This window comes from Aedes aegypti, chromosome 1, assembly GCF_002204515.2.
Source record: "Aedes aegypti strain LVP_AGWG chromosome 1, AaegL5.0 Primary Assembly, whole genome shotgun sequence".
NCBI classification, from domain to species: Eukaryota; Metazoa; Arthropoda; class Insecta; order Diptera; family Culicidae; genus Aedes; species Aedes aegypti.
Window position 1 is genome coordinate 127907931 of NC_035107.1, and position 26779 is coordinate 127934709.

At 39.4% G+C, this 26779-nt stretch overlaps 1 protein-coding gene across 1 annotated transcript in view; it reads left to right on the plus strand.

Annotated features, from left to right (window-relative positions):
• The window catches only part of LOC5568675 (prolyl 4-hydroxylase subunit alpha-1), a 34297-nt gene extending 7793 nt beyond the window's left edge, over positions 1-26504 (plus strand). The window contains exons 2-7 of the mRNA XM_001658041.2: positions 17306-17515; positions 17580-18067; positions 18749-18921; positions 25188-25742; positions 25801-25966; positions 26028-26504. Of these exons, the coding sequence (XP_001658091.2) occupies positions 17319-17515; positions 17580-18067; positions 18749-18921; positions 25188-25742; positions 25801-25966; positions 26028-26110 (1662 nt within the window). The 5' untranslated portion in view covers positions 17306-17318 and the 3' untranslated portion in view covers positions 26111-26504. The remainder of the gene's footprint in view (positions 1-17305; positions 17516-17579; positions 18068-18748; positions 18922-25187; positions 25743-25800; positions 25967-26027) is intronic.
• Positions 26505-26779: the final 275 nt, after the last annotated feature.

Consider the following 26779-nt stretch of genomic DNA (forward strand, 5'->3'; position numbering starts at 1 on the left):
GGCATTTTACCCTTGTTTACAGTTCTAATGCTGCTATTTTTTGCAGTAATTTTTAACTTTCGCCCAATCATGCAAAACAAATGTATTAAATTGAAAATCTCTTGATTTTGCGCACTGATCCGTAATATGTCATAATTTGATCCATAATATGAAAATTGATGCTTAATACGGTTTTCAGATACTGATAGAATTTTTAATTTTTATGCAATCCTTAGTAAATATTGCACTCAAAATATTTTACTAAAAAAGTTCCCATTAGAATCGATTCGATTCGTGCTTTTACATTAAAATTTAATGTTTTCAATGTTGTTTTATTGTATTTTATAAGTTGAACTTAACACTATTCGATCCATAACTGTGAAGGCATGGTATCTACTCTTATAGTGAATGTATCTACCTTAATATCTTGATGACTACAGCGTAGCGCCACACCATTGTCGGGCGTGTTTTAGAGCTCGTCGGTCTTGGGCGATACTTCTCCAGGCCTATCCGCGCTGTCTGTTGGCGTGAAGGCGAAACTCCTCTGACCTGCGATCGATTCCAATAAGGTTGATATCGTCCGCAAAGCCAAGGAGCTTGTGCGATTGTGTGATGATAGTGCCATTTCTCTACACGCCAGATCTCGTTAGAGCAACCTGAAGTGCAATGTTGAACAGTAAATCCATCTAACATCACAAAAGAGATGTCTGCATTCCAAACACTTCATTTCGAGCCATTCAACGTTGCACGTATCAGCCTAATTAGTTTCGCCGGAAAACCATGTTCAGACATTATCTGCCACAGCTCATTTCTTTTCATTGAAATGTACGCTACCTTACAATCAATCAACAGATGGTGGGTCTACAAGTTATACTCTCGGAATTTATCTAAGATTATTCGAAAAGTAAACATCCGGTCCGTTGTTGTGTGGCCCTCACCAGCCTGGTATTCGCCGACGAAGGACTTCTCGAGTGGTTTCAGTCTGTTAAACAGGATGCGTGACAATATTTTATACGTTGAATTCAGCAGGGTAATCCCTCTGTAATCGACACACTCCAGTCTTTGTCTTTTTTTACCTTCCCATACTTTCAAAAAACTCGATTTGGAAAGCTGCTATCTTCCGTGCTTGAGAACCTTGAGCAAGATCTCGTCCTTCCCAGTATCCTTACAATTCTTCAGTTCGCTGACAGCCTTTTTACCTCCCCTATGGCCGGTGGGTCCACAGCTTAACCGTCTTCATCAATTTTCACCCTGTTTCTAGCTACCTTTTTAGTTTTGCGTTCAACAACTGCTGAAAGTGCTTCTTCCACCTGGTCGCAAATTTCCTCTCGATTATTCACATGGTGGGCACTGGTACGGTTTTGTGCCGCGCACCGTTGACCTTTGCGTAGAATCTCCGCATATCAGTCCGGTGTATGCTATCATGAGCTCAGCTACTACACTTTGCCCAGTTCCTCATCCGAAGGGTAGAGTTCGCGGCTACAAAGCAAAGCCATGCTGAAGGCGTCTGGGCTCGATTCCCAGTCGGTCCAGGATCTTTTCGTAATGGAAATTTCCTTGATATTCCTGGGCATAGAGTTTCGTCGTAACTTATACACGATATTCAAATGCAAAAGTGGCTACTTTGGCAAAGAAAGCTCTCAGTTAATAACTGTGGAAGTGCTCATTAAACACAAAGCTGAGAAACAGGCTCTGTCCCAGTGAGGGCGTTATGCCTAGAAGAAGAATAAGAAGAACTTTGCCTATTTAGTAATTTGTCAAGTTGAAGATCGTGTATATGGTTCTTTCGTATCATCAGCATGCTTATGAAGTACCGTAATCCGGGGTATCATTGATCAGCGGGGTAACATTGATCGGAATGACCCATCTCATAAAAAGTTCGCATTATCATTTATTGATAGAACATTTCCAAATCATGGATGGTGCTTCTCTTTCATATATTCATCAGCTGATAAAAGTGAAGATTTTTGTGAAAATTGCGTTTACCTTATGCGTAAATTTGGCAACTTTTCGAAACAATGATTTCAATGGTTAAGGATGACACTACCAAACATTCATGTCTCACATAAGTTCTGTAAATGATTTGAGCAAGGAAAATGCGGTTCTTACTAAAAACGGCATCGCCGAAAACGATTCCGTTGTCAAAACTTTCATAAGTATGTTCAATTATGCAACATTAACGAATTATTGTTAAGAATATAACTTTCCCTTAAGAAATTGCCTACCTTTAGGCGTATTCCGTGGTTCGAGATGTTTTTAATTTTAAAATAACTCAAAAAGTAAATGACTTGTAAGCATTTGGCCTTCATATTCGGCTTCAGGGGCCATGATTTTAGTAGGTAACGTCATTTTCATTATTACCGAACGTTGTTTACATGGGTGATCAATGTTACCCCATATCAACTAAATCAAAAAATCACTTAAAACATTTTTTTTAACATGCTTAAACCTTTCAAAAAACAAAATAAAGTATATAGTCACGAGCTATGGGTGGCAGTACTTGTTTTAAAAATATAAAATTTGCAACTATTGCATTTTCGAACCAAATATTTAAGAAATATTCAGAAAAATGATCAATGTTACCCCGGATTACGGTAGCTACAAACTCATAAATAAACCAATTTCAGCCTAGAATTCTCCACATTTGCCTAGGCTAATCTCAGCCCTGAGCGTTCCAGATGTGCTTTATCGGGGATGGCAAATCAATTCCATCTCGCGTCGATTGCTCCGGCTCTCGCTTTCAGTTATTCTGAGCCCGAAAACGTTTGTGAAGTGAAGAAGAAAAGAAGTCCGAAAGGCATGCCTCGGTTATCGCAACGTTCTGAACCAGAGTTATGTATAAACCCCGGAGAATGCTGCCGAGAAGGAAGTGAGCAAATGTGGTAAAGACATTACCCCGGTTTGATTAGTCGGTACTGGAGGAAAAAGAGTAGATGATAGACCGGGAAGAAAGCAGATGATCGAGACATGTTGGTGGTGCTCGTTGTTTATGTGTGGGCGGGGAGATCTATTCGTCACGTACACCAATTTTCTTCTTCTAGTAATACTGAGCGGTGTGAATTTGCTGCGACTTGTTGGAATTGTTGAGTTAGATTTTCCCAAACGATGATCTGCAGCAAAACCCTCGCCTGGTGAAAGGAAATAAATTACATCATCAGATTGTTTGCGAATTGATCAATTCATGATCCATGACAAAAAAAAACTGTTTGTCTCATTGTCAACACTTCTTTTTTGTATCGCCATTCTATACATTTTATGGGTCTATCGATGATCGGAAATGAGGATCAGTTTTGATGAAGTGCATCAACATTGTTCGATTCGTAGCCATGGTGTGAAATAAAAATAAAACGATTGTATGCTTGTTGATTGTTGCATCATGAATGGAGCAGCAGTGAGGTGACAATGAATGGATGGGAAGTTTTTGTTTGATGTACAAATGTGAAATGTATACATTGTATCACATAATGTGTTTGAGATTGACCCAGAAATGATTATCTTAATTGCAATTCCATTCGTGAAATCTATATCATATCTTAATCTCTCAAGGATTCCTGAACAATTCATTGAAGTACGTTGAATAAACCTTTCTTTTACCCTTGATGGTTACAGCGTAGCGTCACACCATTGCCGGGCGTATTGTAGAGCTCCATCATCGTCGGTCTTGGGCGAAACTTCTTCCGTGTTGCCCCGAACGTTTAGGGTCGCCAGGTCCTCTTCCACTGCGTAAAGCCAGCGTATTCGTGGTCTTCCCCGAAGCCACCGACCTCTACCTGGTTCCCTGCTGAATATTATTTTTTCAATTCTTTCTTCCGACATTCGCACTAAGTGAAAAGCCCACTGAAGTCTGCCGTATTTTACACGCTTGATAATATTCGCATCTTTGTACACTTGACACAACTCGTGATTCATGCGTCTGCGCCACACACCATTTTCGAGTTTCGCACCGAGTATTGTTTGTAGCTCTTTACGCTCGAAAACATCGAGAGCTTTCCGGTCTGACTCTTTCAACGTCCACGCTTCGTGCCCGTAGAGAGCCACCGGAAGAATCAATGTTTTATACAGGGCGAACTTTGTTTCCGTTTGCAAGCTGCGGGACCTAAGCTGGTTACATAGTCCATAAATGGCCCTATTCGCAGCCGCAACACGTCTTTTCACTTTGCGGGAAACGTCGTTGTCACATATCACAAGTGTTCCAAGGTAAACAAATTCTTCAACAACTTCAAACACATCCCCATCAAACACTACCTCAGCGCCTACTCCACCATGCCTGACTATGTCTCTACCCACAACCATGTACTTCGTTTTGGTTAACACCTCGTCTGCGATCCGAACACTGGATTTCGAACCATCCAGCGTAGCACGTATCAGCCTAATCAGTTTCGCCAGAAAACCATTTTCAGACATTATCTGCCAAAGCTCATTTCTTTTCACTGAGTCGTACGCTGCCTTAAAATCAATAAACAGATGGTGAGTCTGCTAGTTATACTCCCGGAATTTGTCTAGGATCATTTGCAAGCTAAACATCTGGTCCGTTGTCGAACGGCCCTTCTTCATGGAACCAGTTGTTTCGTCTCCGTCGAAGACTAGTGCCGATCCCGCGCCGTTGTTGTCACAGCTTCGTGGATAGGGTCCCACAGGCTGTCGACGTCTCCAGCAACGTTGATTCTACCCAACTGCTCGTCTTGTTGCTGTGCAGCTACCCCATCAGTCGACAAGCGTTGTATATTGAAGCGCAGCGTTCTGTTTGTTGTGGAATTTAATTCGAAAACGGTAGGTCGTGGAAAGTTGGTGTGTTCTGCAAATTTGTGTAACTTCTGAAATTGAACAACTCTGTAGAACAGACCAACCACCACCAACTTACCGTTTCAGAATTAAATTACAAAGTCTCTCGGTTACTTACTTTTATCTTTGGACAACCCTCTGAAACTCTATGTAAAATGACTGCAATGTAATAATACCCTTACAGGCAAAATTTCAAGTTATTTGTTGTTCGTCATCCAAATTTCAGCCAATTCGGACTACCAGGAGCTGCGATACAGCACCCCAAGCTTGGGAATTTTGTATGGAAAAACAGCATTTTATTAATAATGTATGTCACTGACTGTATATCAAATATTACTGGAAGAAATTTTTTTTTATTTATTTTAATTTTATTTTATTATTATTATTTTAATCATTTCTATGAATTATGGCCATCTAAATATAGCATAATTTTAAACTTAAATTTGTTAACAACTTGGAAATCACAAGAACTACAAACTTGCAATGTTCAGCAAAATTGTGCATCATTACTTCCTCTACTTATCTTCTGAAGATCACATTTACGTAAAACTGAAAACAAAAAAGGTAGACCAAAAAATATTTTTTCAGGAAACTTTCAGAATCAATTTACTTTGCTCAAATGAAGAATTATATCAAAATTGTCTTCGACAAAGTTGTTCATGAACACTTTTTTAAAAATTCGTAGAAGAGCGTTACCATAAATTTCCTCAAACAAAAAAGTTTGAGTCAAAATTAAAACTAAAATAATGGTCACCCTATTCAACTATTTTTCTTAGAAGATGAAAAACTCAATTAAAAATAACTTCTTAGGACCATTGTGCAATGTGAATTCTGAGATTTCAGAATGGATCCTAAGATTTCAAGATATACCATGGGATTCCTGTGTTGTTGTGGTTCCAGTGCGAACCCTGGAATTCCAATGGTGATGGTGGTATTTCAGTGAAGATCTTTTAACTCCAGTGTGGATCCTAAGGTTGTACTGTGGATCCTTGGATTATAGAGTGGATCTTAGAATTTCAGTGTCGATCCTGAGATTGCAATATGGATCCTGGGTCTCCAATGTGGATCTTCAGATCATGGTGTGAATCGTAGCATTTAATGTGGATGCTGGTTTTATAGCCTGGAACCTTTGATTACCGTGTGGATCGTGGGATTATACTAGGGATCGTAAAATTTCAGTGAAGATCGGGGCCTTCCTTAGCCGAAAGGTTAGAGTACGCGGCTACAAAGCAAAGCCATGCTGAAGGTGTCTGGGTTCGATTCCCGATCGGTCTAGGATTATTTAGTAATGGAAATTTCCTTTACTTCACTGGGCATAAAGTATCATTGTACTTACCGAAAATGGCAACTTTGGCAAATAAAGCGCTCAGTAAATAACTGTGGAAGTGCTCATAAGAACACTAAGCTGAGAAGCAGGCTCTGTCCCAGTGGAGACGTTACTGCCATTGTCCTGGGATTGAAGTGTGGATCTTGGAATACAAGTGTGGCACCAAGAACTCTAGCTTGGAGTCTGGTGTTTTAGTGTGGATCCCTTTTTTCCAATGTGAATCCTAGGATTGTAGTGTATGTAGGTTTTCAGAGTAGATCCTGGGACTGTGATGTAGATCGTAAAGTGACAGGATGGATCTTGGTATTCCAGTATGGATCTTGGGATCCCCGTGCAGATCCAGGCATTTCATCTTGATCCTTGGATTCCATGTTGGATCTTAGGATTACAGTGGGGATCGTGAGATACTAACCTGTACCTGGATCCTGAGATTCTGGTATTATTAAGTATCCTTTGATAACAATGTACTTCTTGAGATTAACGTGTGGATCTTGGGATTTAAGTATGGATTCTGGGATTTCAGTGCAGATCCTAGGTTTTCAGTGTGGAGCCTATATTTTCGGTATGGAACCTGGATTTCCTGTGTTCATTCCTGGATTGTAATGCGAAACGCAAGATTCAGTGGAATTCGGCAGAGATCCTAGATTTCCAGTTTGAGTCCTTAGATTTCCGTGTGGATTCTGATATTCCAATTAGGGTACCCGTGTGAATCCTTGTGTTCCATTGTACCGTTCCGTTTTGACTCATTTTCCGAACACTTAAGGCCTACAGTGACTTCAAATGCATATGATAGTCATAACTTAGGTGATATTCGTGAAAAATGTAATTTTTTTGCAAAGCCTAACTGTTAGCTGTCGGGTTTGCTGATTAAATTGTTTGTTTAAACTTGTTTAGTATTGTTTGTACGTAAAAGTATGGAACAACATTTTGGTTCTAATGCCGAACTCTGCGTCCATACTGGCTCATATTACGAACACCTTGATTCAAATTCCGAACAGCACGAATAAATCGTATTCAAATAAATAGTTTTGCAAACAAATTCATCTAAGCTAGTTCTACTGGCCTTAAACTAGAGAATCATCACCACTCCCGAGGTATAAAATAAATTGAAAGACGTTAAAATTGAATTGCAATTGACTGCCATTCTCTGGTAATTGGATGACAAATTTCAGCAAAATATTTCCACCAAATCGCCATACAAAAACCGATCGTTTGGAATATGAGTCTGTTCGGAATTTGAGAAAAAACGGTATTCTAATTCTTATCAGTATGAACCCTGCTCACTTTGAATTTATCACAGATTTCTGTGAAATTTTACAGAATTCTCAACAGCAGATTTTTGGTAAACCGTTCGGTGATTTTATACTTCACCGAATGATCCGTAGATCTTGTAGAAGTCATTTGTTAAAAGTACTGAATAGTTCGGTGATTGTTTACAGATTTTCTGTGGAATTGTTGATTATGTTTGGAATTTTCACTGAGGATTTCGGTAAAGTTTTAAATATTAACGGTGATATTCTATGCAGCGATTTTGGCACAGTGTATTTTTTACAGAAGATCTGTGAAAAGCGAAAAATGTTGTCTTTCAGATTTTTCGTAATATAATATAACTTCAATCATCACGCAGCAGCATCTACATTATTTTAACTACAAAAGGAATAACGCAAACGAGGATAAACACTCCAGCCGATAAAACCATTTAACGATTATTGTTAATCAAAACATTTTGATTCCGTTTTACTCTCCTCATTTCTATTCTTAGACAACTCTAACAAAAATCACCTTTTTTTTGGAAATCCAATTTTTTTTTGACGTTGGATAACGTCTTACGGCAACATACTGGGGTACAATTTCGAAAAACGAAAAATCGCTCGCGTCACGAAAAGTGGTTAGATTTTGACTGTTAATAACTTACTAACACCCGCATAGATTTGCAAGCTTCTTACACCAATCGATTGGAAATCTTTCTACGAATTTTCTTCAATAATGAAAACTATTGATTTTCATGGCTAAACTATTGAAAAAATGGTAAATATCAAGGCATGTCTTATTTTTCACAGAAAAGCACATTTTTCTTGCTGTTATAAGGTTTTGACGTTTTGAAGTTTACATGTACCGTAATTTCGGGTGAAATTGATCATTTTTCACGGTTTTTCTAGTCTGTTTTCTATAATGATAACAATGCCAAACAACTAAATGCAGGAAAACAAGCACGAAGGTGAGCCTCATCGACTTATGTACCGACATTTTCTAACAAATGTCATTTTAGTGTTAACAAATACCTCAAAAATAAAAAATCAGAGGATCTCATTTCGGGGTGAAATTGATCACTTGTCAATGCCATTATTGTTAGTTTCCAAAACAACTCTATATGATAAATTTGAGCTCCCTGAATCCGAATATGATTGTAAAATTCTTATCAATACAATATTTATATAAATAACGAATAGTTAAATGATACCACGGATTACGGCACATTAAATGATCCTCCATTGTATCTAGAAAATTTCTTTTCATATGCACGATCCACGAGAGCACCTTTATTAATTGTGCCTAGATATCTTTCTGGTGATCTGAAAGATTCGTTTCGCCATCGTGCAATCAAAGCCTGGAATGAGTTACCGAGAATGTGTAGGTGTGAGAGAAATTATATTGCTTTCAAGAATTGTTTAAGTTTGTTTCATAACTAGTTTGTGCATCGGCATCAATGTTAAATAGTAACATATACTTGGAAAACCGTTAGTAGGTTATTTGTGTTATTATATTGTGTCATTAAATAAATAAATAGTTAAATTTCAAGAATTACGCGAAAAACGCCTAAATGTATGCAATTTCCTAAGGAATTCAATGATATCTAACAGAAATTCAATTATTTCAACCATATGAGCAAATTGGTACGAGTTTTGGTGATGAAATTTGGTTTGTGGATATATCTCAAGCATCCTCACAAACTTTCAGGTTTATACCATGTTCAAATCCTTGCTTATAAATAGAAGTTCATAGGTGTTTGTCAATACTGCACCGTGCATGATTTTGAAATTTTACGTTATTTACATAGTAATAAGCATTTTTTAACGCAAAAAACTTCACAACACACCATTCGACAATAGTTACGACAAGCAACGTTCATTTACTGCAACTTACATTGATATTTGTGCTCCATTCCGAATAAATAAAATCGAGTGATACGATGATCAATTTCACCCTTCTGATCAATTACACCCGATTTTACGGTACCGAAATTTCGGGTGAAATTGATCAGTTTTTACAGTTTTCTTGTCTGTTTTCAATAATGTTGAAAATGCCAAATAACTGAATGCAGGAAAACAAGTACGACGGTCTGTCTGTTTGGCTCATGTGCTAAAATGTTCTATCAAATGTATTTTATAATGCTTTAAATAAAAAATTCAAGGAATCCCATTTCGGGGTGAAATTGATCACTTGTCAATGCGATTATTGATATTTTATAAAACGACTCTACATAATAAATATAAGCTTCCGGAATCCGAATATGCTTGCTAAATTCCTAATAATGCAATATTTAAGGTGAAGATGAATAGAAACCAAACCTCAAATTTTCTCGAGCACAAATCTGGAGAACCAAACACCCGTTTGAGCTGAAAACCTTATCGATTGGTCTCCACCAGCTAGTGAGTTTTCAGTTTATTCTCCAGATTTGTACTCTTGAAAATTTGAAGTTTGGCTTCAATTAATCTTCACCTTAAAGAATTAATGAATAGTTAATTTTAAGAATTGCAATAAAAACGCTAAAATGTAGGCAATTTCTAAAGAAAATCCCTAGCTAACAGAAATTTAATTATTTCAACCGTATGAGCTAATTGGAACGAGTTTAGAAGATGAAATCGGACTCGGGGATATATTTTGAGCATCCTTACAAACTTTCAGGTTGATACCATGATCAAATCCTTGTTTAGAACTAGTAGTTTATGGATGGTTGTTAATACTACACCCTACATGATTTTTAAATTTTACACTATTTTCATAGAAATAAACATTCTTTTACACAAAAAAAAACTTGATAACACGCAATTAGACAATAGTTACGACAAACACCATTGATTCCCTGCAAATTGCATTAATATTTGGTCGCCGTTAAGTCATAGGGGACCAAGTACAAAACTTGGGAAAATTGGATTATTCTCTCATTAGATGCAAAATTACCTTACCTCCGTTACACTTTGATCAGAATTGAAAAATGCTGTAAACTGCGAGAGATATGTAATAAATTTACTTTGGATGATCAACAAATATCGATAAAAGTGTGCAGTCAGAATGGACCAAGTGCTTATTAGCATAACAGCGAAAATGATCAGCGCGCTGAGGAATGCGAGGAAATGAAAAACATTTAAGGAGATTTGGCAGATTTTTCGACATCGAATCATTCTTCTACTTATCCATCCATAGAAATTTATAAATATTACTTAATTCGATGCATTTGATTTTGATTTTTGACCATTTACCATATTCGGATGGGTGGTCAGAAATTGCAACAAATTCTGTGCAGACAGAGCGGACCAACTGTTGAAAAGTAAAAAAAAATGATTGATTACTGCATTTTTTGAGTCAATTTCCGAGTCCGATAGAAGTTTACGGTAGTTCTATGGTGTATGTATGGCATGTCCTAGGACCCGCTTATTGGACCAGCATATTTTGGCCGGTACTCAAGATTTTCACTTGGTCCACTCTGACTGAACGCATATTTGAATATTTCTGGTCTTCAATGCCCTGACCCTGCGAAACCTCAATTTTCAAGCTATCGTAATGCCACTGATTTTGGTATTTACTATATTAATTATTTCGGAATTTACGATACTGGTGTTGAAGGGTCTTGATAATCTGTTTATCATAGAGATATGCACCCAATTTGACCATGCAAGCATTAAATGATTGTTATTTTTCAAGAAATTGTTCAGTCAGAGTGAACCAACTCACTGAACGATGGTCTTAAGTTCAGTCAGAGTGGACCAAGTACATATAGTCAATCAAAAAATCGTTCTATCAGAGGTTTGGATTATGATTTTGCATGATTATCACTTCACATTATATTGCTTGAAAGTAACATAAAGACGTGTAGAAATATTGAACGAAAATTTTAACGTGTTCAAAAATTACAGAGCGTTAGACTTTAAACCCATTTTTCTCGAAATATCAAAAATGTCAGTTGGTCCACTCTGACTTAACGCCGACCATTTGTGCTGCATATGGTAGAAAATGAATCGTATGACACGGTGATCAATTTCACCCGAAACAAACAAACCGATCAGTTGGTTCACACTCGCTTCCGTCTGGGCCATGACGGCCGAGCTCTGGAATCGCAGATCGGTCTTAATGAAGAAATCCTGAGCGATTTCACGGCCAGGCGCTGAAATGACAACTTGCGGCTCCGCAACAACGATGTCTGTGGCACACACGATACGCAAACTCTGCACCTGTTATGATGGATAGCTGGGCTTGTGAAATGATTATGATGTTATCTGCGCTGCCGAGATCACAATAATGAATTGTTGGGCACTACTGGTAGATGTAGAGGCACATTTCCCCGGATACCACGACGAAGCAGAAGAAGTTCTTCATGGCGTGGAACTTCTTCGAGTATCAAAAGGAGACCATGGCAATCATCGTGACAGGCAACTTCAACATCGATATGAGCAAACCGAAGAACATGGAGTTCGCGGACTTCCTGGAGAAGTATCTCAACCTCAAACTGGCTACGGAACCCACTAAAGCAACCAATCTTAGTGAATCATTCGAGGATCTATCGTTCAACTGGAATATTTGTTTGGAGAGCTAGAGTTTCCGCTCATGCTTCTTCTTCCATCGACCAATTCTATCGGTGTTGAAGTGTTAACTGAACCAACCAAATAATAACACAATGTCCATAACCATAATACTTCAAAATTGACATGCCACAAATAGTGTGAAAATTGATAAGATTTTTAGCATTACAAATCTTTCATATGTTCGTTACGGTCTTAAACCAAGAAATTAAAGAAGCTAACGTTATCCAACGTCAACTTAGCGGTCGTGTCTCGGAAACAACCTCTTACTTTTTTTCATTTTGAAACGTTGGCTTTTTGAAGCTTTACTCACTTGAAAAAGTATCAATTATGACTCAAACTTTGATTGTCAATAAGGCCGACAATTGGTTTCACAGAGTAAGTAATAAAATAATCCAACTTCACCGAACGACATGAAAAAGCTTTACAGAATTTTATAATTTTTCCACCATTACAGATCATTTGGTGAGTTTTTGACAGTTTTGTTGAAGACATTTGAGTTTCGCAGATAAATCCGTAAAAGCTGATTTCACAGTACAGAATCTGTGATATATTTTATAGAATTCTGTATTTCATTCTAAGTGTGTGGGATTCTAGTGTAGATTCTGGGATTTTAGTCTAGATCCTTGAATTCCAGCGTGAATGCTGATGTTTGAGAGGATCCTAGGATTTCAGTATGGGTGCTAGGAATCCACTGTGTATTCTGAGATCCTGGTGTGGATCATGGGATTCCCTTGTGGATGATGGGATTTTTGTTAGGATCCTGGGGTTCCAGTATGGGTTCTGGTCTTACATTATGAAAAAAAAAACTTCTTATACAGCCATTCCATGAAAAACCGATCTAGTGGGTCACCAAATTTTGCTAATATGTTCCTTATCCGAAATAAGAATACACGTGTTTTAGGATTTTTTTTTATTATGATGACTTTTTCCGAAATAAGGTGACCAGAAAAATCGCGACTTTGCAACATTTTTATTTTTTAGGAAATCATAACTTTGGATTATTTGACGATTATTAATTTTCTTGGACGAAATGGAAGCTAAAGGTTTTGACTTTTCAAGAAAAATATAAAATTTCACATAAATTGTTTTTTTTTATATGAAAAACAATCAAAAACTTCCGTTTCTTCGAGTTTTGAAGGAAGGCATAATTCGAAAATAACAGCAAATTATTTAAAGGGCTTCCTTTTCCTTTTAAAATAAAAGCAGGTTAAAAGCCATTGCGTTTACAACAGTATGCCACGAAAAAAACAGCAACATATTAAAAGAAGAGAGAACTTCCGATGAAAGCACCAATACGCCAATATAGCTGAAGACCAAACTGAGAATCGTATGTTCGAATCCCATCAGTCGAGGATCTTTACGCAAAGGAAATTTTATCGACTTTCCTGGGCAGAGTAGAGTATTTTTGTACCTACAACTCAGTATCTTCTTTCTGGCGTAACGTCCCAACTGGGACAAAGCCTGCTTCTCAGATTAGTGTTCTTATGAGCACTTCCACAGTTATTAACTGAGAGCTTTATATGCCAATTGACCATTTTTGCATGTGTATATCGTGTGGCAGGTACGAAGATACTCTATGCCCTGGGAATCGAGAAAATTTCCTTTACGAAAAGATCCTCGACCAGCGGGATTCGAACCCACGACCCTCAGCATGGTCATGCTGAATAGCTGCGCGTTTACCGCTACGGCTATCTGGGCCCCTGATACAACTCAGTATACGAATGCAAAAATGATTCGCAAAGAAACTTCTCAGTTAATAACTTTGGGATTGCAAATAAGAACACTAAGCTGAGAATCAGGATCTGGCCTGTTTGGGACGTAACACCATAAGGAAGGAAAATACTACTCAAACAATCAACTATTAATAGAAACAATAAATCATATTATTGAGGACCATAAGTAATAAGAAAGAGCAGGAGAGAGGATGAAGAATCGTGATTGTTCATATTTTCCAGATTCTGCACAAAATATTTTGCATATGGTGAGATGATTGAAAACCAAAGGCCAGTTTTAACATTATGAATTGTTGCAACACTAGAACTCGAAAGATTTTCCTCTATTTGATAGTTCGGAAACGATTTAGCCATCGGCTAAAAGTCTTAATATAAAGTGTAGATTGGATAGGAAAAACAAGCTAGAGACTGTTACTTCTAAAAAGAAAATTAGTTAACTGAGAGCTCATACTGAGCAATTTTCGCTTAAACCAGGCCGCCATCGGCACCCATAGTTAGAATTCCAATTTTATGTCACTGATCGCTAGTTTTCGATAAAACTTAAGGGTGGTCCTTTCGGTTTTCTCAAATTGGTGGACCCTGTTGCTGTGTAGTTTCCGGCTTATAGAATAGAACTACGGATGACCTGTTCCGGTGGTAAGAGTCCACCAAAAAGGGTAACCCCAACTCAAGGTTGTGAAGCGAGTGGTCGAGGGGGTGTAAAAGATGTTCGGCCATTACCGGATCCTGTGGGGCACCTGGGCACCCCTCACAGTAATTTGTCCCTTACCGCGTTAATGCAGGGCTCTGGCGTGGTGGACCTCTTTTCCCGTGCTACTCGTGGGATCCAAAATGAGTACAAATTCAAATCAAAATAGCAGTAGTAGCGCAGGTAGTAGCAGTAGTAGGGAAGCGAACCCCTTCGCAAGAAGTGGATTAGCTAGGCCTCCGTGGAGGAGAGCGGAAGCAGGAGGAGGCAGCAGTGCACGTAGTGCCAGTGCTGGACGCCATATTTCATCCCCGGCTAACGCATCGGGTGAGGAGGATGGAGCGTGGTTGATGAGGGCCATCAATAAAAGTAGAGATGGGCTCTCTGAGATGGAAGTGGCTGCACAGCAGCTTGACTCCATCATTGAATTTGCGTCCAAAAAGTCTAACATCAGCAAGGACCTCAAGCAGGCCCTGTTCAGACTTCGTAAGTCGATGTTGGCGGCCAAGCAGAACCATGCTGAACCCATGGCGACTGTGGCAGCGGCAGAACCCGAGGAATTGAAGGTGCCGAAGTCTACCCAGACGGAGCCCTTCGTTTTCGCGGGTAGCCCCAAACGTGCGGAAGCGAATGCTTACAACAAGCAATCGCAGAAGCGTGCGAGGCAGCCGTCAGAAGAGGAGCTACCCAGCGGCGCTCGCAAGGCCAGGCGAATATTAACCCCGAAAGTCGGCAGAAGTGCCGGAAAATCGGACCCCAGCCAGGCGTCCCGGAAAGCCGAGAAGGGTGAGCCCGAAAAGGCTGGCCCCCGCACGGATAGATGGGAACAGGGGGTTGCGACCATTGAGAGGTCCTCAATCACCACAGGTTAGGGCGGTTAAGGGGGGTACGCCCCCTGGACAACCGTAGAGCGAAAGAAGAAGAAAAAGAAGCAGGAAGTGCAGGAGCGCAGGATACCAGGCCAAAGAAAGGTAGGAGGATAGGTGCCAAGCGCGAAAAGGGTGATGCGATCATCATTAAGACGGAAAAGTCCATGTACTCGGAAGTCCTGAAGGCGATGCGCAGTGACGCGAAGCTCGCAGATCTAGGAGCCGACGTACGCAGTGTCAGACGCACTCGTACAGGTGAAATGATCCTCGAGCTTAAGCGCGACAAGGAGCGCAAGGGCGCCGCCTACAAATGTTTGGCGGAAGAGGTCCTTGGCGAGGGTGTCGAGGTGAGGGCTCTAACGCAGTCAGTGACTCTGAAGGTGATGAACCTTGACGAGATCACCAACGCAGAAGAGCTCGTCACGGCACTGCGGCAACAGTGCGAGATTCAGGTGCCCACCGCTACCGTTCAGCTACGGAAAGGTCCGGCAGGAATTCAGGTGGCCTTAGTACACCTACATGTGGCGGATGCAAATAAGTCCGCTAAGGTAGGTAAGATCAAGGTTGGTTGGTCAGCATGCTCACTGAACATACATGAGCAACCGATGATCTGCTTTAGGTGTAGGGAACCAGGACACAAGTCCTGGGGCTGTAAAGGCCCTGATAGGACCAAGTTGTGTAGGCGATGTGGTGAGGAAGGTCATAAGGCACTAGGCTGCAAGAACCCTCCCAAGTGCTTGATTTGTTCCGGGAAGTCCGTGAACAACAAGCATCCAACGGGAGGCTCAAGGTGCCCGACCTTCAAAAGAGCCATAAACGAAAAGTCACAGTGTAGGTAACGCAGCTGAACCTGAACCACTGTGACGCAGCTCAGCAGCTGCTGTATCAAGCAGTTGCTGAGTGGGGGACGGATATCGCCATCATATCGGACCCATACAGAGTACCCGCCGGCAACGGCAACTGGGTCGTGGATGGATCCGGAAAAATGGCGGCGATATGGACGACGGGTAAATACCCCGTCCAGGAGTTGGTGTCTACTACCTACGAGGGCTTCGTGATCGCCAAGGTAAACGGGGTCCTCTTCTGTAGCTGCTATGCGCCTCCGTTTTGGTCGACCGAGCGGTTCACGCAGATGCTGGACTGTATGACGACCGTGCTGACAGGGCGAAGGCCAGTAGTAATAGCAGGTGACTTCAATGCCTGGACCGTGGATTGGGGAAGCCGTATCACGAACCAGCGAGGTCAAATCCTGCTAGAGGCACTGGCCGTGCTAGATGTCGATCTGGCTAATGTTGGTACCAAAAGTACCTTTAGCCGAAACGGAGCGGAGTCGATTATCGACGTTACTTTTTGTAGTCCTGGCCTAACGAGTAGTTCGAACTGGAGGGTAGACAATGCCTACACTCACAGCGATCACCTGGCGGTTCGCTACAGTGTCGACTACAACAACAGCAGGCAGCGGATTGAGGAAGCGGCTAGGTCAAGGCCAAGCCCTCGTAGGTGGAAGACATCGTACATCAATGACGAAGTACTTAGAGAGGCGCTCCGCCGTGAGCGTAACCTACTCGGCCTAAGCGGGGACGAACTGGTAGCGGTGCTTTCGCGTGCATGCGATGCGACCATGCCTAGAAAAGTCCATCCTAGGAATGGGAGACCACCGACGTACTGGTGGACTCAAGCAATTGCGAACCTACGCCGTGCCTGCCTATGGGCCAGGATAAAAAGAAGGAAAACAAAATTGGTGGACCCCTCGTACGCCAGCTAGCTGAAAAGTTAGCGTAAAAGCCCATTTTTTGATAAATCTTATGTATTTCTTCACGTGATATGTCTCATATTTCGCTTGAAACATATAGCAAACTTAGTGGCATCGTATAGAGAAAAGAATTTTGAAAATGGTCACCCTAATCAAAAAATCCAAAAACACGTGTATCCTTATTTCGGAACAAAACAGCAAATTTTCTTGGAATTCGGTGACCCACTAAATCGGTTTTTCATGGAATGGCTGTATATGAATATCTAACATAAAACCAGAATATCTCCAACTAGATTTACGCACCTCTTAAACTGATCAATGGAATGTTGCCTCCAAGTATCATTAGTCATTTCTTTTTTTTTCTCACTTTCAGATATAATAGAACAATGATTCTCAAACAATCTCTAACAATGTCGTCAGCGCTAGCGCTAGTTATGTTAATACTCACATTCCACAAAGCCAGCACGGAGCTGTTCACAGCGCTGGCTGATATGGAAGAACTTTTGGAGACTGAAGCCGTTCTGATAGCAAATTTAGATAACTACATCCGAGTGCAAGAGGATAAGTTGAATCAGCTGAGAAGGTACGTTCATGCATGCTGTTTCGTAAAGAAATAGTGTAGAATATTATGTTTCGTTCATTCCCAGGAAAAGCGCCGAGTATCAAAGAGAGCATACAGAAGCCGCCAAAGATGTCGGAACGTATCTGTCCAATCCGGTGAACGCATTCCTTTTAACGAAACGTCTCACCACGGATTGGCGTGAAGTGGAAAATCTCATGTCCTATGATGTGGGATCGGACTTTCTGGAGAACGTCACCAACTACAGAGATGTTCTCAAGTTTCCCTCCGATGAAGATCTCAACGGAGCAGCTGTAGCGCTGATGCGGCTGCAGGACACCTACAAACTGGACACCGCTTCCGTTGCGCGAGGAGAACTGAACGGAATTCAGTACAGTACGGAGATGACAGCCGGAGATTGTTTCGAGTTGGGGCGTCAAACGTATCTAAATGGAGACTATTACCACACGGTCTTGTGGATGCGGGAGGCAATGGATCGCCTTTCACAAGAAGTCAACCGAACCACGACGAAAGCAGATGTGCTGGAATATCTAGCCTTCTCCACATTTAAACAAGGTTTGTTCGATAGCTTAGCATATAATATGTAGTTACATTTCATAATCGCGACACTACAAGCAGAACTGCACAGCTTCATAAAGCAAACGGTGGATCGTGATTGTTTTCTTCTTGTTATTGGTGTTCAATTTATTCAATACGAAGACGGAGTTCAATGTACAAAGCATAAGCCAAATGTAGGCAGAACAGTGCGCCGGGGGTTGGGTAAATAAAGTGCATCGTGTTGAAAAGTTCAAATCGAATCGTGATGTTGCTCCCCTGGTTGCCCAAAATTGATCGCGTTCATCTGCGGGATGATCGACAAGAAAAAGAATGGAAGAATGTCACTACTTTTATTGCTTCATAATGTGTTGATGATTGCCTTCTGCAAAACTGCAGTGAGAAGCAAAGATTTTAAATTAATGTTTCTTACAGCTAATAATTGATTTTTATTTAATCTATCTTCACTTCGAAATATTGCAGCACAAAATTGCTGCTTGATTATAAAATTTATATAATATAAATGACAAAGAAAGAAGCATTTCTTTATTTTTCAAAATAAATTTGAATTATAATTTATAACTAGTGCTTGTTTGATGTGTGGAAAATAGGAATTCCTGATGCAAATTTGTTGTTTCGCTTTTTTCTGAATAATTTTATTCACAACCAATTGTATGAAATTAATAAATATCCCATTTTTAGGAAATGTACACACCGCACTGCTCATGACTAATGAGCTGTTGGAGCTGGTGCCGGATCACGAGAGAGCGGTCGGCAATAAAGTTTATTACGAGAAGGAGTTGGAAAAGGAAGCGAAGCAAAAGGCACTCCGGGGAGATGACGGAAGCGTAGATGTTCCGGTGGATACTACGACGGTAAGCTCAACTCAATTAACTCAGCTATGAAGACGTTTAACTATCGTGACATTTCCCATCAAAATTGTGATAAACTTTCTAGCGTACGTTTGATAAATGACATTTCTTATTTTGTAAATTTATAACTCAAAAACGAAACATTTGATCAAAATGATATCTAAAGCAAAGGTTCAGAAAAATGCAAGGACTATTAGAAAAATAAACAGAGTAAAAATCATAGTATATCTACGTTATACTATGCCTGGACCTATGTTTCGCTATATGGTCAAGGATGATCACATGCTTAATATATTTTTATTTTTTATGAGGTACAAAAACGGTCAAAAATCAAATTGTTGATACAATTGACATTATAAACAGATTTTATGCATAACCTTATTCATTTTTTTTTAAATAATTTTCCCTATCTTATGACCATACCACCAAAACTGCTAAAGCACTTGTACCAATAGTTGCGGTACCGCAACTTAAAGAACACAAATTAAAAATACACCGCAACTAAAGGAATAGTGTAGCAATAGTAGGAGCATTATTTTTCGCAAACATGTCATTAAATTATTTTCCTCGATAAGAAAATGGTGGTTATTTCCCATTGCGACAATAATATGTACATTCATTGGACTTCTTGAAATTTTATTAGTCAAATGAAATTGAATTGTGCTTAGCACCTTCACTATTAGGACACTGACCGTATACCTTCAATTTTCAAAAAAGAATGTTGCGACGAAAAAATGGGGTTGATGCATATGCGACGATTAAGCTTTTAACCTCAGGGCTGTCGCGCTTTTGTACTTTGTACAACAGTTGTGATTTATCTGCTATCATTTTGCAACACCAAACCAAAATGTATTCCTCAAGAATCTTCTTACCAACAATACTCGACAGTTTTTATTTACAGTATGGCCCTTTATAATACGGTAAAGTCAACAAATGTACATGGAAGTCGCATAATAATGAACGCACTATATACGGTTCGAGTAAACCACAGTTTGAAATCGGTTTATCTCAAAAACCAGATAGTATAGAAACTTGGGGTCTTTAGTAAAGTTGTTCTGGAGGTGAAGCGCTATCTAATGGTACCTCATTCAATTCAGTTGACCGCTAGGTGGCACTAGTGATCATGGAAGTTTTACTTTTGTTTTGCAGATATTTCAGGCAAAACAACCATTTAGAAGGATGGCGTCTTCAGCAAAGTTGTTTAGTAAGTCAAAGACTATCATTGTTCGAGCTAGTTGATCCAAAATTTTGCCACTAGGTGGCGCTAGTGAGCATGAAACTTTTAATTGCAGATATCTCAGGAGCCTGACTACTTAGAAAGATAGTGTCTTTGGCAAAGTAGTTAAATAGCTCAAGGGCATTATTTGAGCCAAGAAATAGGATATTTTGCGACCAGGCATGACATTTTTGTTTTGTGGATACTGCAGGATCTTGACTTTTTAGACAGACACCTTCGGCAAAGTTGTTCAGAAGCTCAGGAACTACCATTATTTACCCAATCTCAAACTTTAAAGATTAATAAAAAGGAAGAATTTGAGCTATTGAACAACTGACGCCATCTTTCTGAACGAAGACGCCATCTTTCTAAGTGATCAGGCTCCTGAGATATTTGCGAAACAAATGTTATATGCTCTAGCGCCACCTAGTGGCAAAATTTTGAATTTTGAGATCTGCGAAACACAAGTTTCATGCTCACTAGTGCCTTGGCTAAAACAATGATAGCTTTTGAGCTACTGAACAATTTTGCCGAAGACGTCATCTTTTTAAGTGGTCAGAATCCTGGGATATTCGCAAAACCAAGGGTGTTGTACAAAGTACAACGTGCGACTACTCGCGTTACAAAAATTCGCGCGACGACCGAAAGGTTAAGGGCAGTCTAGTAATAGCGCTTAAAACTTTTTTTTTTCTACGGGGAGTGACCCATTTCGCATAAATACGTTTCGTATAAGGATGTTCCGAAAACGAACGTTTGGCAGGTAGCACTTTAAATGCCAAATGTCCATTATGCCAGACGACCGTATGCGACACATCTTTATGCGGAATGCCCATCGATAGTCTTGCAATATTCCCTATTCAGCGTACCCTTCCGACTATAACCTTGTACTAGATACTGGATTCGCTTTAGAGCTGGGAGAGCTTACTATTCATTCCTCGCTAGTCTGCAGCACACCTCCTAAGAAGGCCCTAAGCACCCGCCCTTTTCTTAAAACAATTTCCGAACTTCTAGCAAAACTAGAAACTTTCACCTAACTCCGTTATCTGGAATGCTAATGGCGTTCAGGTTCTGTGGTTCTCACTCAACGGTCTATTACTCAGCAGTCTATTATGGATGCACGTCTCGAGTGTGACACAGAGAAAAAAAATGAGAAAACGACTCAGTACCACGCCACTTCTATTTGGCTTGGGCTTCAAGTCTGATTTCCCTCGGAAGGGAGCTGAGGGCTTGTTTATGCCTCCACTCCTTTTCATTACCTCTTGGTCTGGCTGCAATTTGTCTCTACCACGTCACTTACACTTTGGCGCCGGGCACACGCCTGGGCCATGCGAGATTTTGTATGATAGAAGCTCCTGCGTCTTGCGATTCTGGTTGACGGGTGACTTCCGGTACACAAGTGCCCTTACGACCCAGAGCCGGCGATTCGTCGTGATCGATCGCAGTTCCCGACGAAGGATTATCTCCCGAAACCAGTAACGTTACGCCTGTAGAGTGCCGAAGCCAGTGATACACAACGTACTACTCGGAATATTCACCACTATAATTGCCTTTAAAATACTTCAGAACAATTAGTCTATACATCAAGATCATATGAAAGGTCAAGTCGGAGAACATTACAGTTACTAACCGATCAACAGTTAATGTAGTTAGTCCGTACGTGTCCAGTTTGTAATAGTCCAGAAATACGGTGATCGTTCAAAGTTTATGTAAACAGCTTACAGTACAGAACAGTGGTTAAATCCAAATCCAGATAGAATAAACCGTAGTTGAAGCTAAGTTTTCAATAAATAGCCGTATGAATACAGAAGACTTTTATACCAATTCTCCATCAAATGAACATTGTGTTGTAGTTCAGCAATTTCGTGTGCCAATTCTGCTACAGTTCCGATTATCACCGCGACCATGAATGAAAGGTGTCCGACAAGATTCCTACTACCACACAGACGCTCTTATGTGTGCAACCACAATGAAAGTACAAGTTTTACTGAAAATATTGACATGAGCATAGATAACCGTACGATTCGTAGTTGCTACTCCGTGATTGGCCAAAACCATCAAAATTGCACGAGAATCAACAGATGGAGCTTGGAAGTAGCTCACGATGCAAGATTTCGAGAATTCCAAGCATTATAAAGGCAAATATGGCGCCGGCCTCGTCGTTACGGGAAAGGAACCTATCGGGAAAGGGAAGGAATGTTAGTGTGACATCCATTGCTACTAAAGAGCGAGTATACCTCTGCATCTCCATGGTTGTCACGGGAAAAGTTTTTGTAATTGGGAAGGATTCAGAAGCTGCAAATCTGGATTCTTCTTGGTAAGTGATGCGACTCATGTAATTTGAAAAGCCATCTGTTGACATAGGTAATGATTCAATGATTTTTGTGATTTGTGATATCCATTAATATTAAAGACCTATGAATATCGCAGGAAAAGGCTTCTTTTTGTATGGAAGATTCACAAGTTACAGCATATAGTTTCCATAGATAGCCCCTAATCAGTATCTAAAGAAAACATCAACACTCCTAGTATCGAACATTCAAAAGATGTTTCTACAATTACGAAAACAAAAGTATAGATATGTTTATTTCAATGTGTTATATATAACAGAAACCGTCGATGGGGGTGACAATGGGTCTAGGGGGTGAGATTGGGTCAAAACGGAAAAATATGATTTATGAAATATTTTGGCTGAAATATTAAAATATAACGCTGATATTATTAAAATTTGTAATTCATATATTAGGGAACATATAATTACACGTAATTCATCACAATGTACATTTTTAGAAATAGTAGTTTTTGTTTACTATATCAATAAACTTGTATGTTGAAACTAGATAAAATTTACAACATTAGATTTCTCCTGTGCAAAGTATCACGCATGTACTTTAACGTCTATAGTTATATTAGTAGAAAGTTGAAAGTCTTTTTATTACACTTCACATGTATTTCCGGAAACTATTTGATTTTTCCACAGATTTTTTTTTTTCGGTGCGGTGTCTAAAATATTAAAATGGGGGTGAGATTGGATCAAGTAAGAACGATAGTAAATGAAATCACAAGTCCACTTTTTTGACATTTTACTGTGTCGGGTGTTCTCTTTTTTTATTAAGATTTGTTTATTCTTTCTAAATACAGCATCTCTGAAACATCAAACAAGTCTACTTGAGTATTCCGTGCATTGAATAACAATTAAACGCATCCTGACAACTTCTCAAACCAGCAACTGTTTTTCGTGCGCAGCAACATCGTAAAATTTTAGTAAATGATTTTTTTCTTCAATTCAATTTAAAATTCAATATTTTATTAGTGTTTTCATATTAAAGAAACATCTCACGGAAGTAGAAATGAGTTGTATCGCTGAAATACCGGGGATTACGACGTCAACATCTGCTGAAACGTATTGATCATGGAATGTCGCACTGAAATTTAACTATTGGCGAAGGTTTAAAGTAATCACTGTTTCAGTACTCCTTTGGGAAACCTGCATAGGCTTTATGGCAATGGGGATGAGACTTTGAAAACAATTTGATGAAAAAAACAAGAAAATTTATGTAAACTTAACGATAAATGTTGGGTTTACATATTTATTTTCATAGCTCTTCAATTTTTTGGTATAATCGTTCTTTTAAGTGGGTTTATCATACTTGTGAAACATCTTAGATATCTTTTCGTCTTGTTTGCATCGTATTTCATCAATATTTTTCAGCTGTGAATGGTTTTGAAATCATTTTTTTCAAAAACAAGTTATTTTAATTACAGTGACCCAATGTCACCCCCTCAATGGGGTGAGATTGGGTCATTTTTCATTCACTTGTGGTGCCGCTGTGAATAAATATTTTTCTTTAATTTTTTGAACAGTTGTCAATGTTCCATCAAAGTACATACACGCCAAATTTGAAGTTTATTGGAGTTAAATTGCGATAGTTATTCAATAAATGAATCGTACATATCCCTTTTTGACCCATTGTCACCCCCAACGACGGTACACAAAAAATATTCATAACAGTTGAACAAAAGCTTTCAAGAAAAATACTGTAAATTATTATTTTTTTAAATCTTATATCTAGGTGTTCTGTGTTATTAGACAACACTATCACCCTAATTTGGTAAACAAAACAAAGATTATATTAACATTTTGTTAACATATTACATTTCATTTTCCGTAGCAGTTCAGATTTTTTACAGGTGAATTAAATTCACCTGCTTATAAGAGAAAAAAAACATGTTTTCAATTTACCAAACCTAACTTAACCTAAACATATAACGCATTAATCGTGGCAATAGAAGATTGTAACGATTTTTGCCTGAAATTATTAATTATTTTATTTGACTTTTGTTCCAGAGTTTCAACATTGAATATTCTATGTAACTCATTGGTACTATACCAGGGAGGAAGCTTCAGAATCATTTTCAAAATTTTGTTTTGAATTCTCTGCAGAGCTTTCTTTCTGGTATTACAACAGCTAGTCCATATTGGTGCAGCATACAACATGGCTGGCCTGAAAATTTGTTTAAATATCAAAAGCTTGTTCTCAAGACAAAGTTTTGATTTTCTATTAATGAGGGATGGAGACATTTTACATATTTGTTACAATTGGCTTGAATGCCCTCAATGTGATTTTTGAAAGTTAAATTCTTATCTAGCATGAGCCCTAGATGCTTAACTTCATCTGACCAATTTATTGGAACCCCTCTCATCGTGACAACATGTCTACTTGAAGGTTTCAAATAAAGAGCTCTTGGTTTATGTGGGAATATTATTAGTTGAGTTTTGGAAGCATTTGGAGGAATCTTCCATTTTTGCAAGTATGAAGAAAAAATGTCAAAACTTTTTTGCAATCGACTACAGATGACACGCAGACTTCGTCCTTTGGCTGAGAGGCCTGTGTCATTCGTAAACAAAGATTTTTGAAATCCCTGAGGTAATTCAGGGAAGTCAGATGTAAAAATTTTGTTTAATATTGGTCCCAAAATGCTGCCTTGGGGTACTGTACATTTTTTTTATAGCAAGAAGAACTGTAAACGATTCCCTAAACCTTATATATTTCAGAAAATCCGCACTAGCACTAGTAATCCGCACGTGTACGACTCTTCGGAACGAAAACTCTACGAGCAGCTTTGCAGAGGAGAGGCAGAGCGCTCTGTCGCCGAAACATCCAAATTGAAGTGTCGATATGTTACCAATAAATCACCATTCCTGAAAATTGCCCCTCTCAAACTGGAGGAAGCAAACTTGAAGCCGTACATTGTAATTTACCATGACGTCATATCTGAGGCAGAAATGGAACTGGTGAAGCGATTAGCTAAGCCAAGATTCCGGCGAGCCACGGTGCAAAACTACAAAACGGGCGAATTGGAAGTGGCCAACTATCGCATCAGTAAATCTGCGTGGTTGAAAGATCACGAGCACCCGTACATCAAAGCCATTGGAGAGCGTGTAGAAGATATGACTGGGCTTACAATGAGCACCGCGGAAGAGCTTCAAGTGGTAAATTACGGCATTGGTGGGCACTACGAACCACATTTCGACTTTGCGAGGAGAGAAGAGACAAATGCCTTCAAAAGCCTGGGGACGGGTAACCGCATTGCAACAGTTTTGTTCTACGTAAGATTTCTTTTTTCTAATTGCGATCGTTATTTATATTTATGAATATCTTTCTTAGATGAGCGACGTGACACAAGGAGGAGCGACAGTGTTTCCCAGTCTTCGATTGGCACTGTGGCCCAAAAAGGGAGCTGCAGCATTTTGGTTCAACTTGCACGCTTCAGGTCAAGGAGACTATTCCACGAGACATGCTGCATGTCCTGTTCTCACGGGTACAAAGTGGGGTAAGAAAGCAACAGGTCGTATTTTTTTACGAAGTTATCTAATTTACAACCATGTTTTCAGTTTCAAACAAATGGATCCACGAACGGGGTCAGGAATTCCGAAGGCCATGCGAGCTGAAACCAGACCATCCGGAAGAATTTTGACAGCAAATAGTGTACGAGGATGAGTTAGACGAGCTGAATGATGATTTTGAAGAAGAAGAGGAGTTCAATTGAACTGCACTGTACCAGTGGCCATGACGTTAGTTTCTTCCCAGTGAAGGAATGAATTTTACCAAAATAGTTTTTAGAATCCAGAGATTTTATATATATTTAAGGAATGAAAAACACCAACATTAACATGTTTTCGAAATAATTTCATATTTTGTATTTATACATTTGACTCATGAAGGATTTCAGTTCAAACTTGATCAATAATGACTACTAACTAGTTGAACTTTTCTGAAATTATTCAATAAGAAGCAGGAAAATTTTGCTTTTTATTCAATACGATGTACTTCACGTTGCAGTAAATAAAATAGAACGTTTTAATAAAATCTTAAAATGTGTATTTTTTGTTCAATTATCTACATATTTCTGATGTTAAGTCCTTATTAGATTAGTGGTTGGTTCGCAACTTATCAATGAAAGCGCACTTTTGCAGCCAATAACATTTATTGCTCATATGCTCATTGAAGTAAGCTTACTCTGACGGAGAGTTCTCTGACGGTATAGAGCCGAAGTCAGCCCAGCGATTCAACGTGGTGGACTCAAGCCGCTAATACAAATCCCAGGCGGTGTATCTTTCCTGCTTTAAGGTGACACAGGAGACCG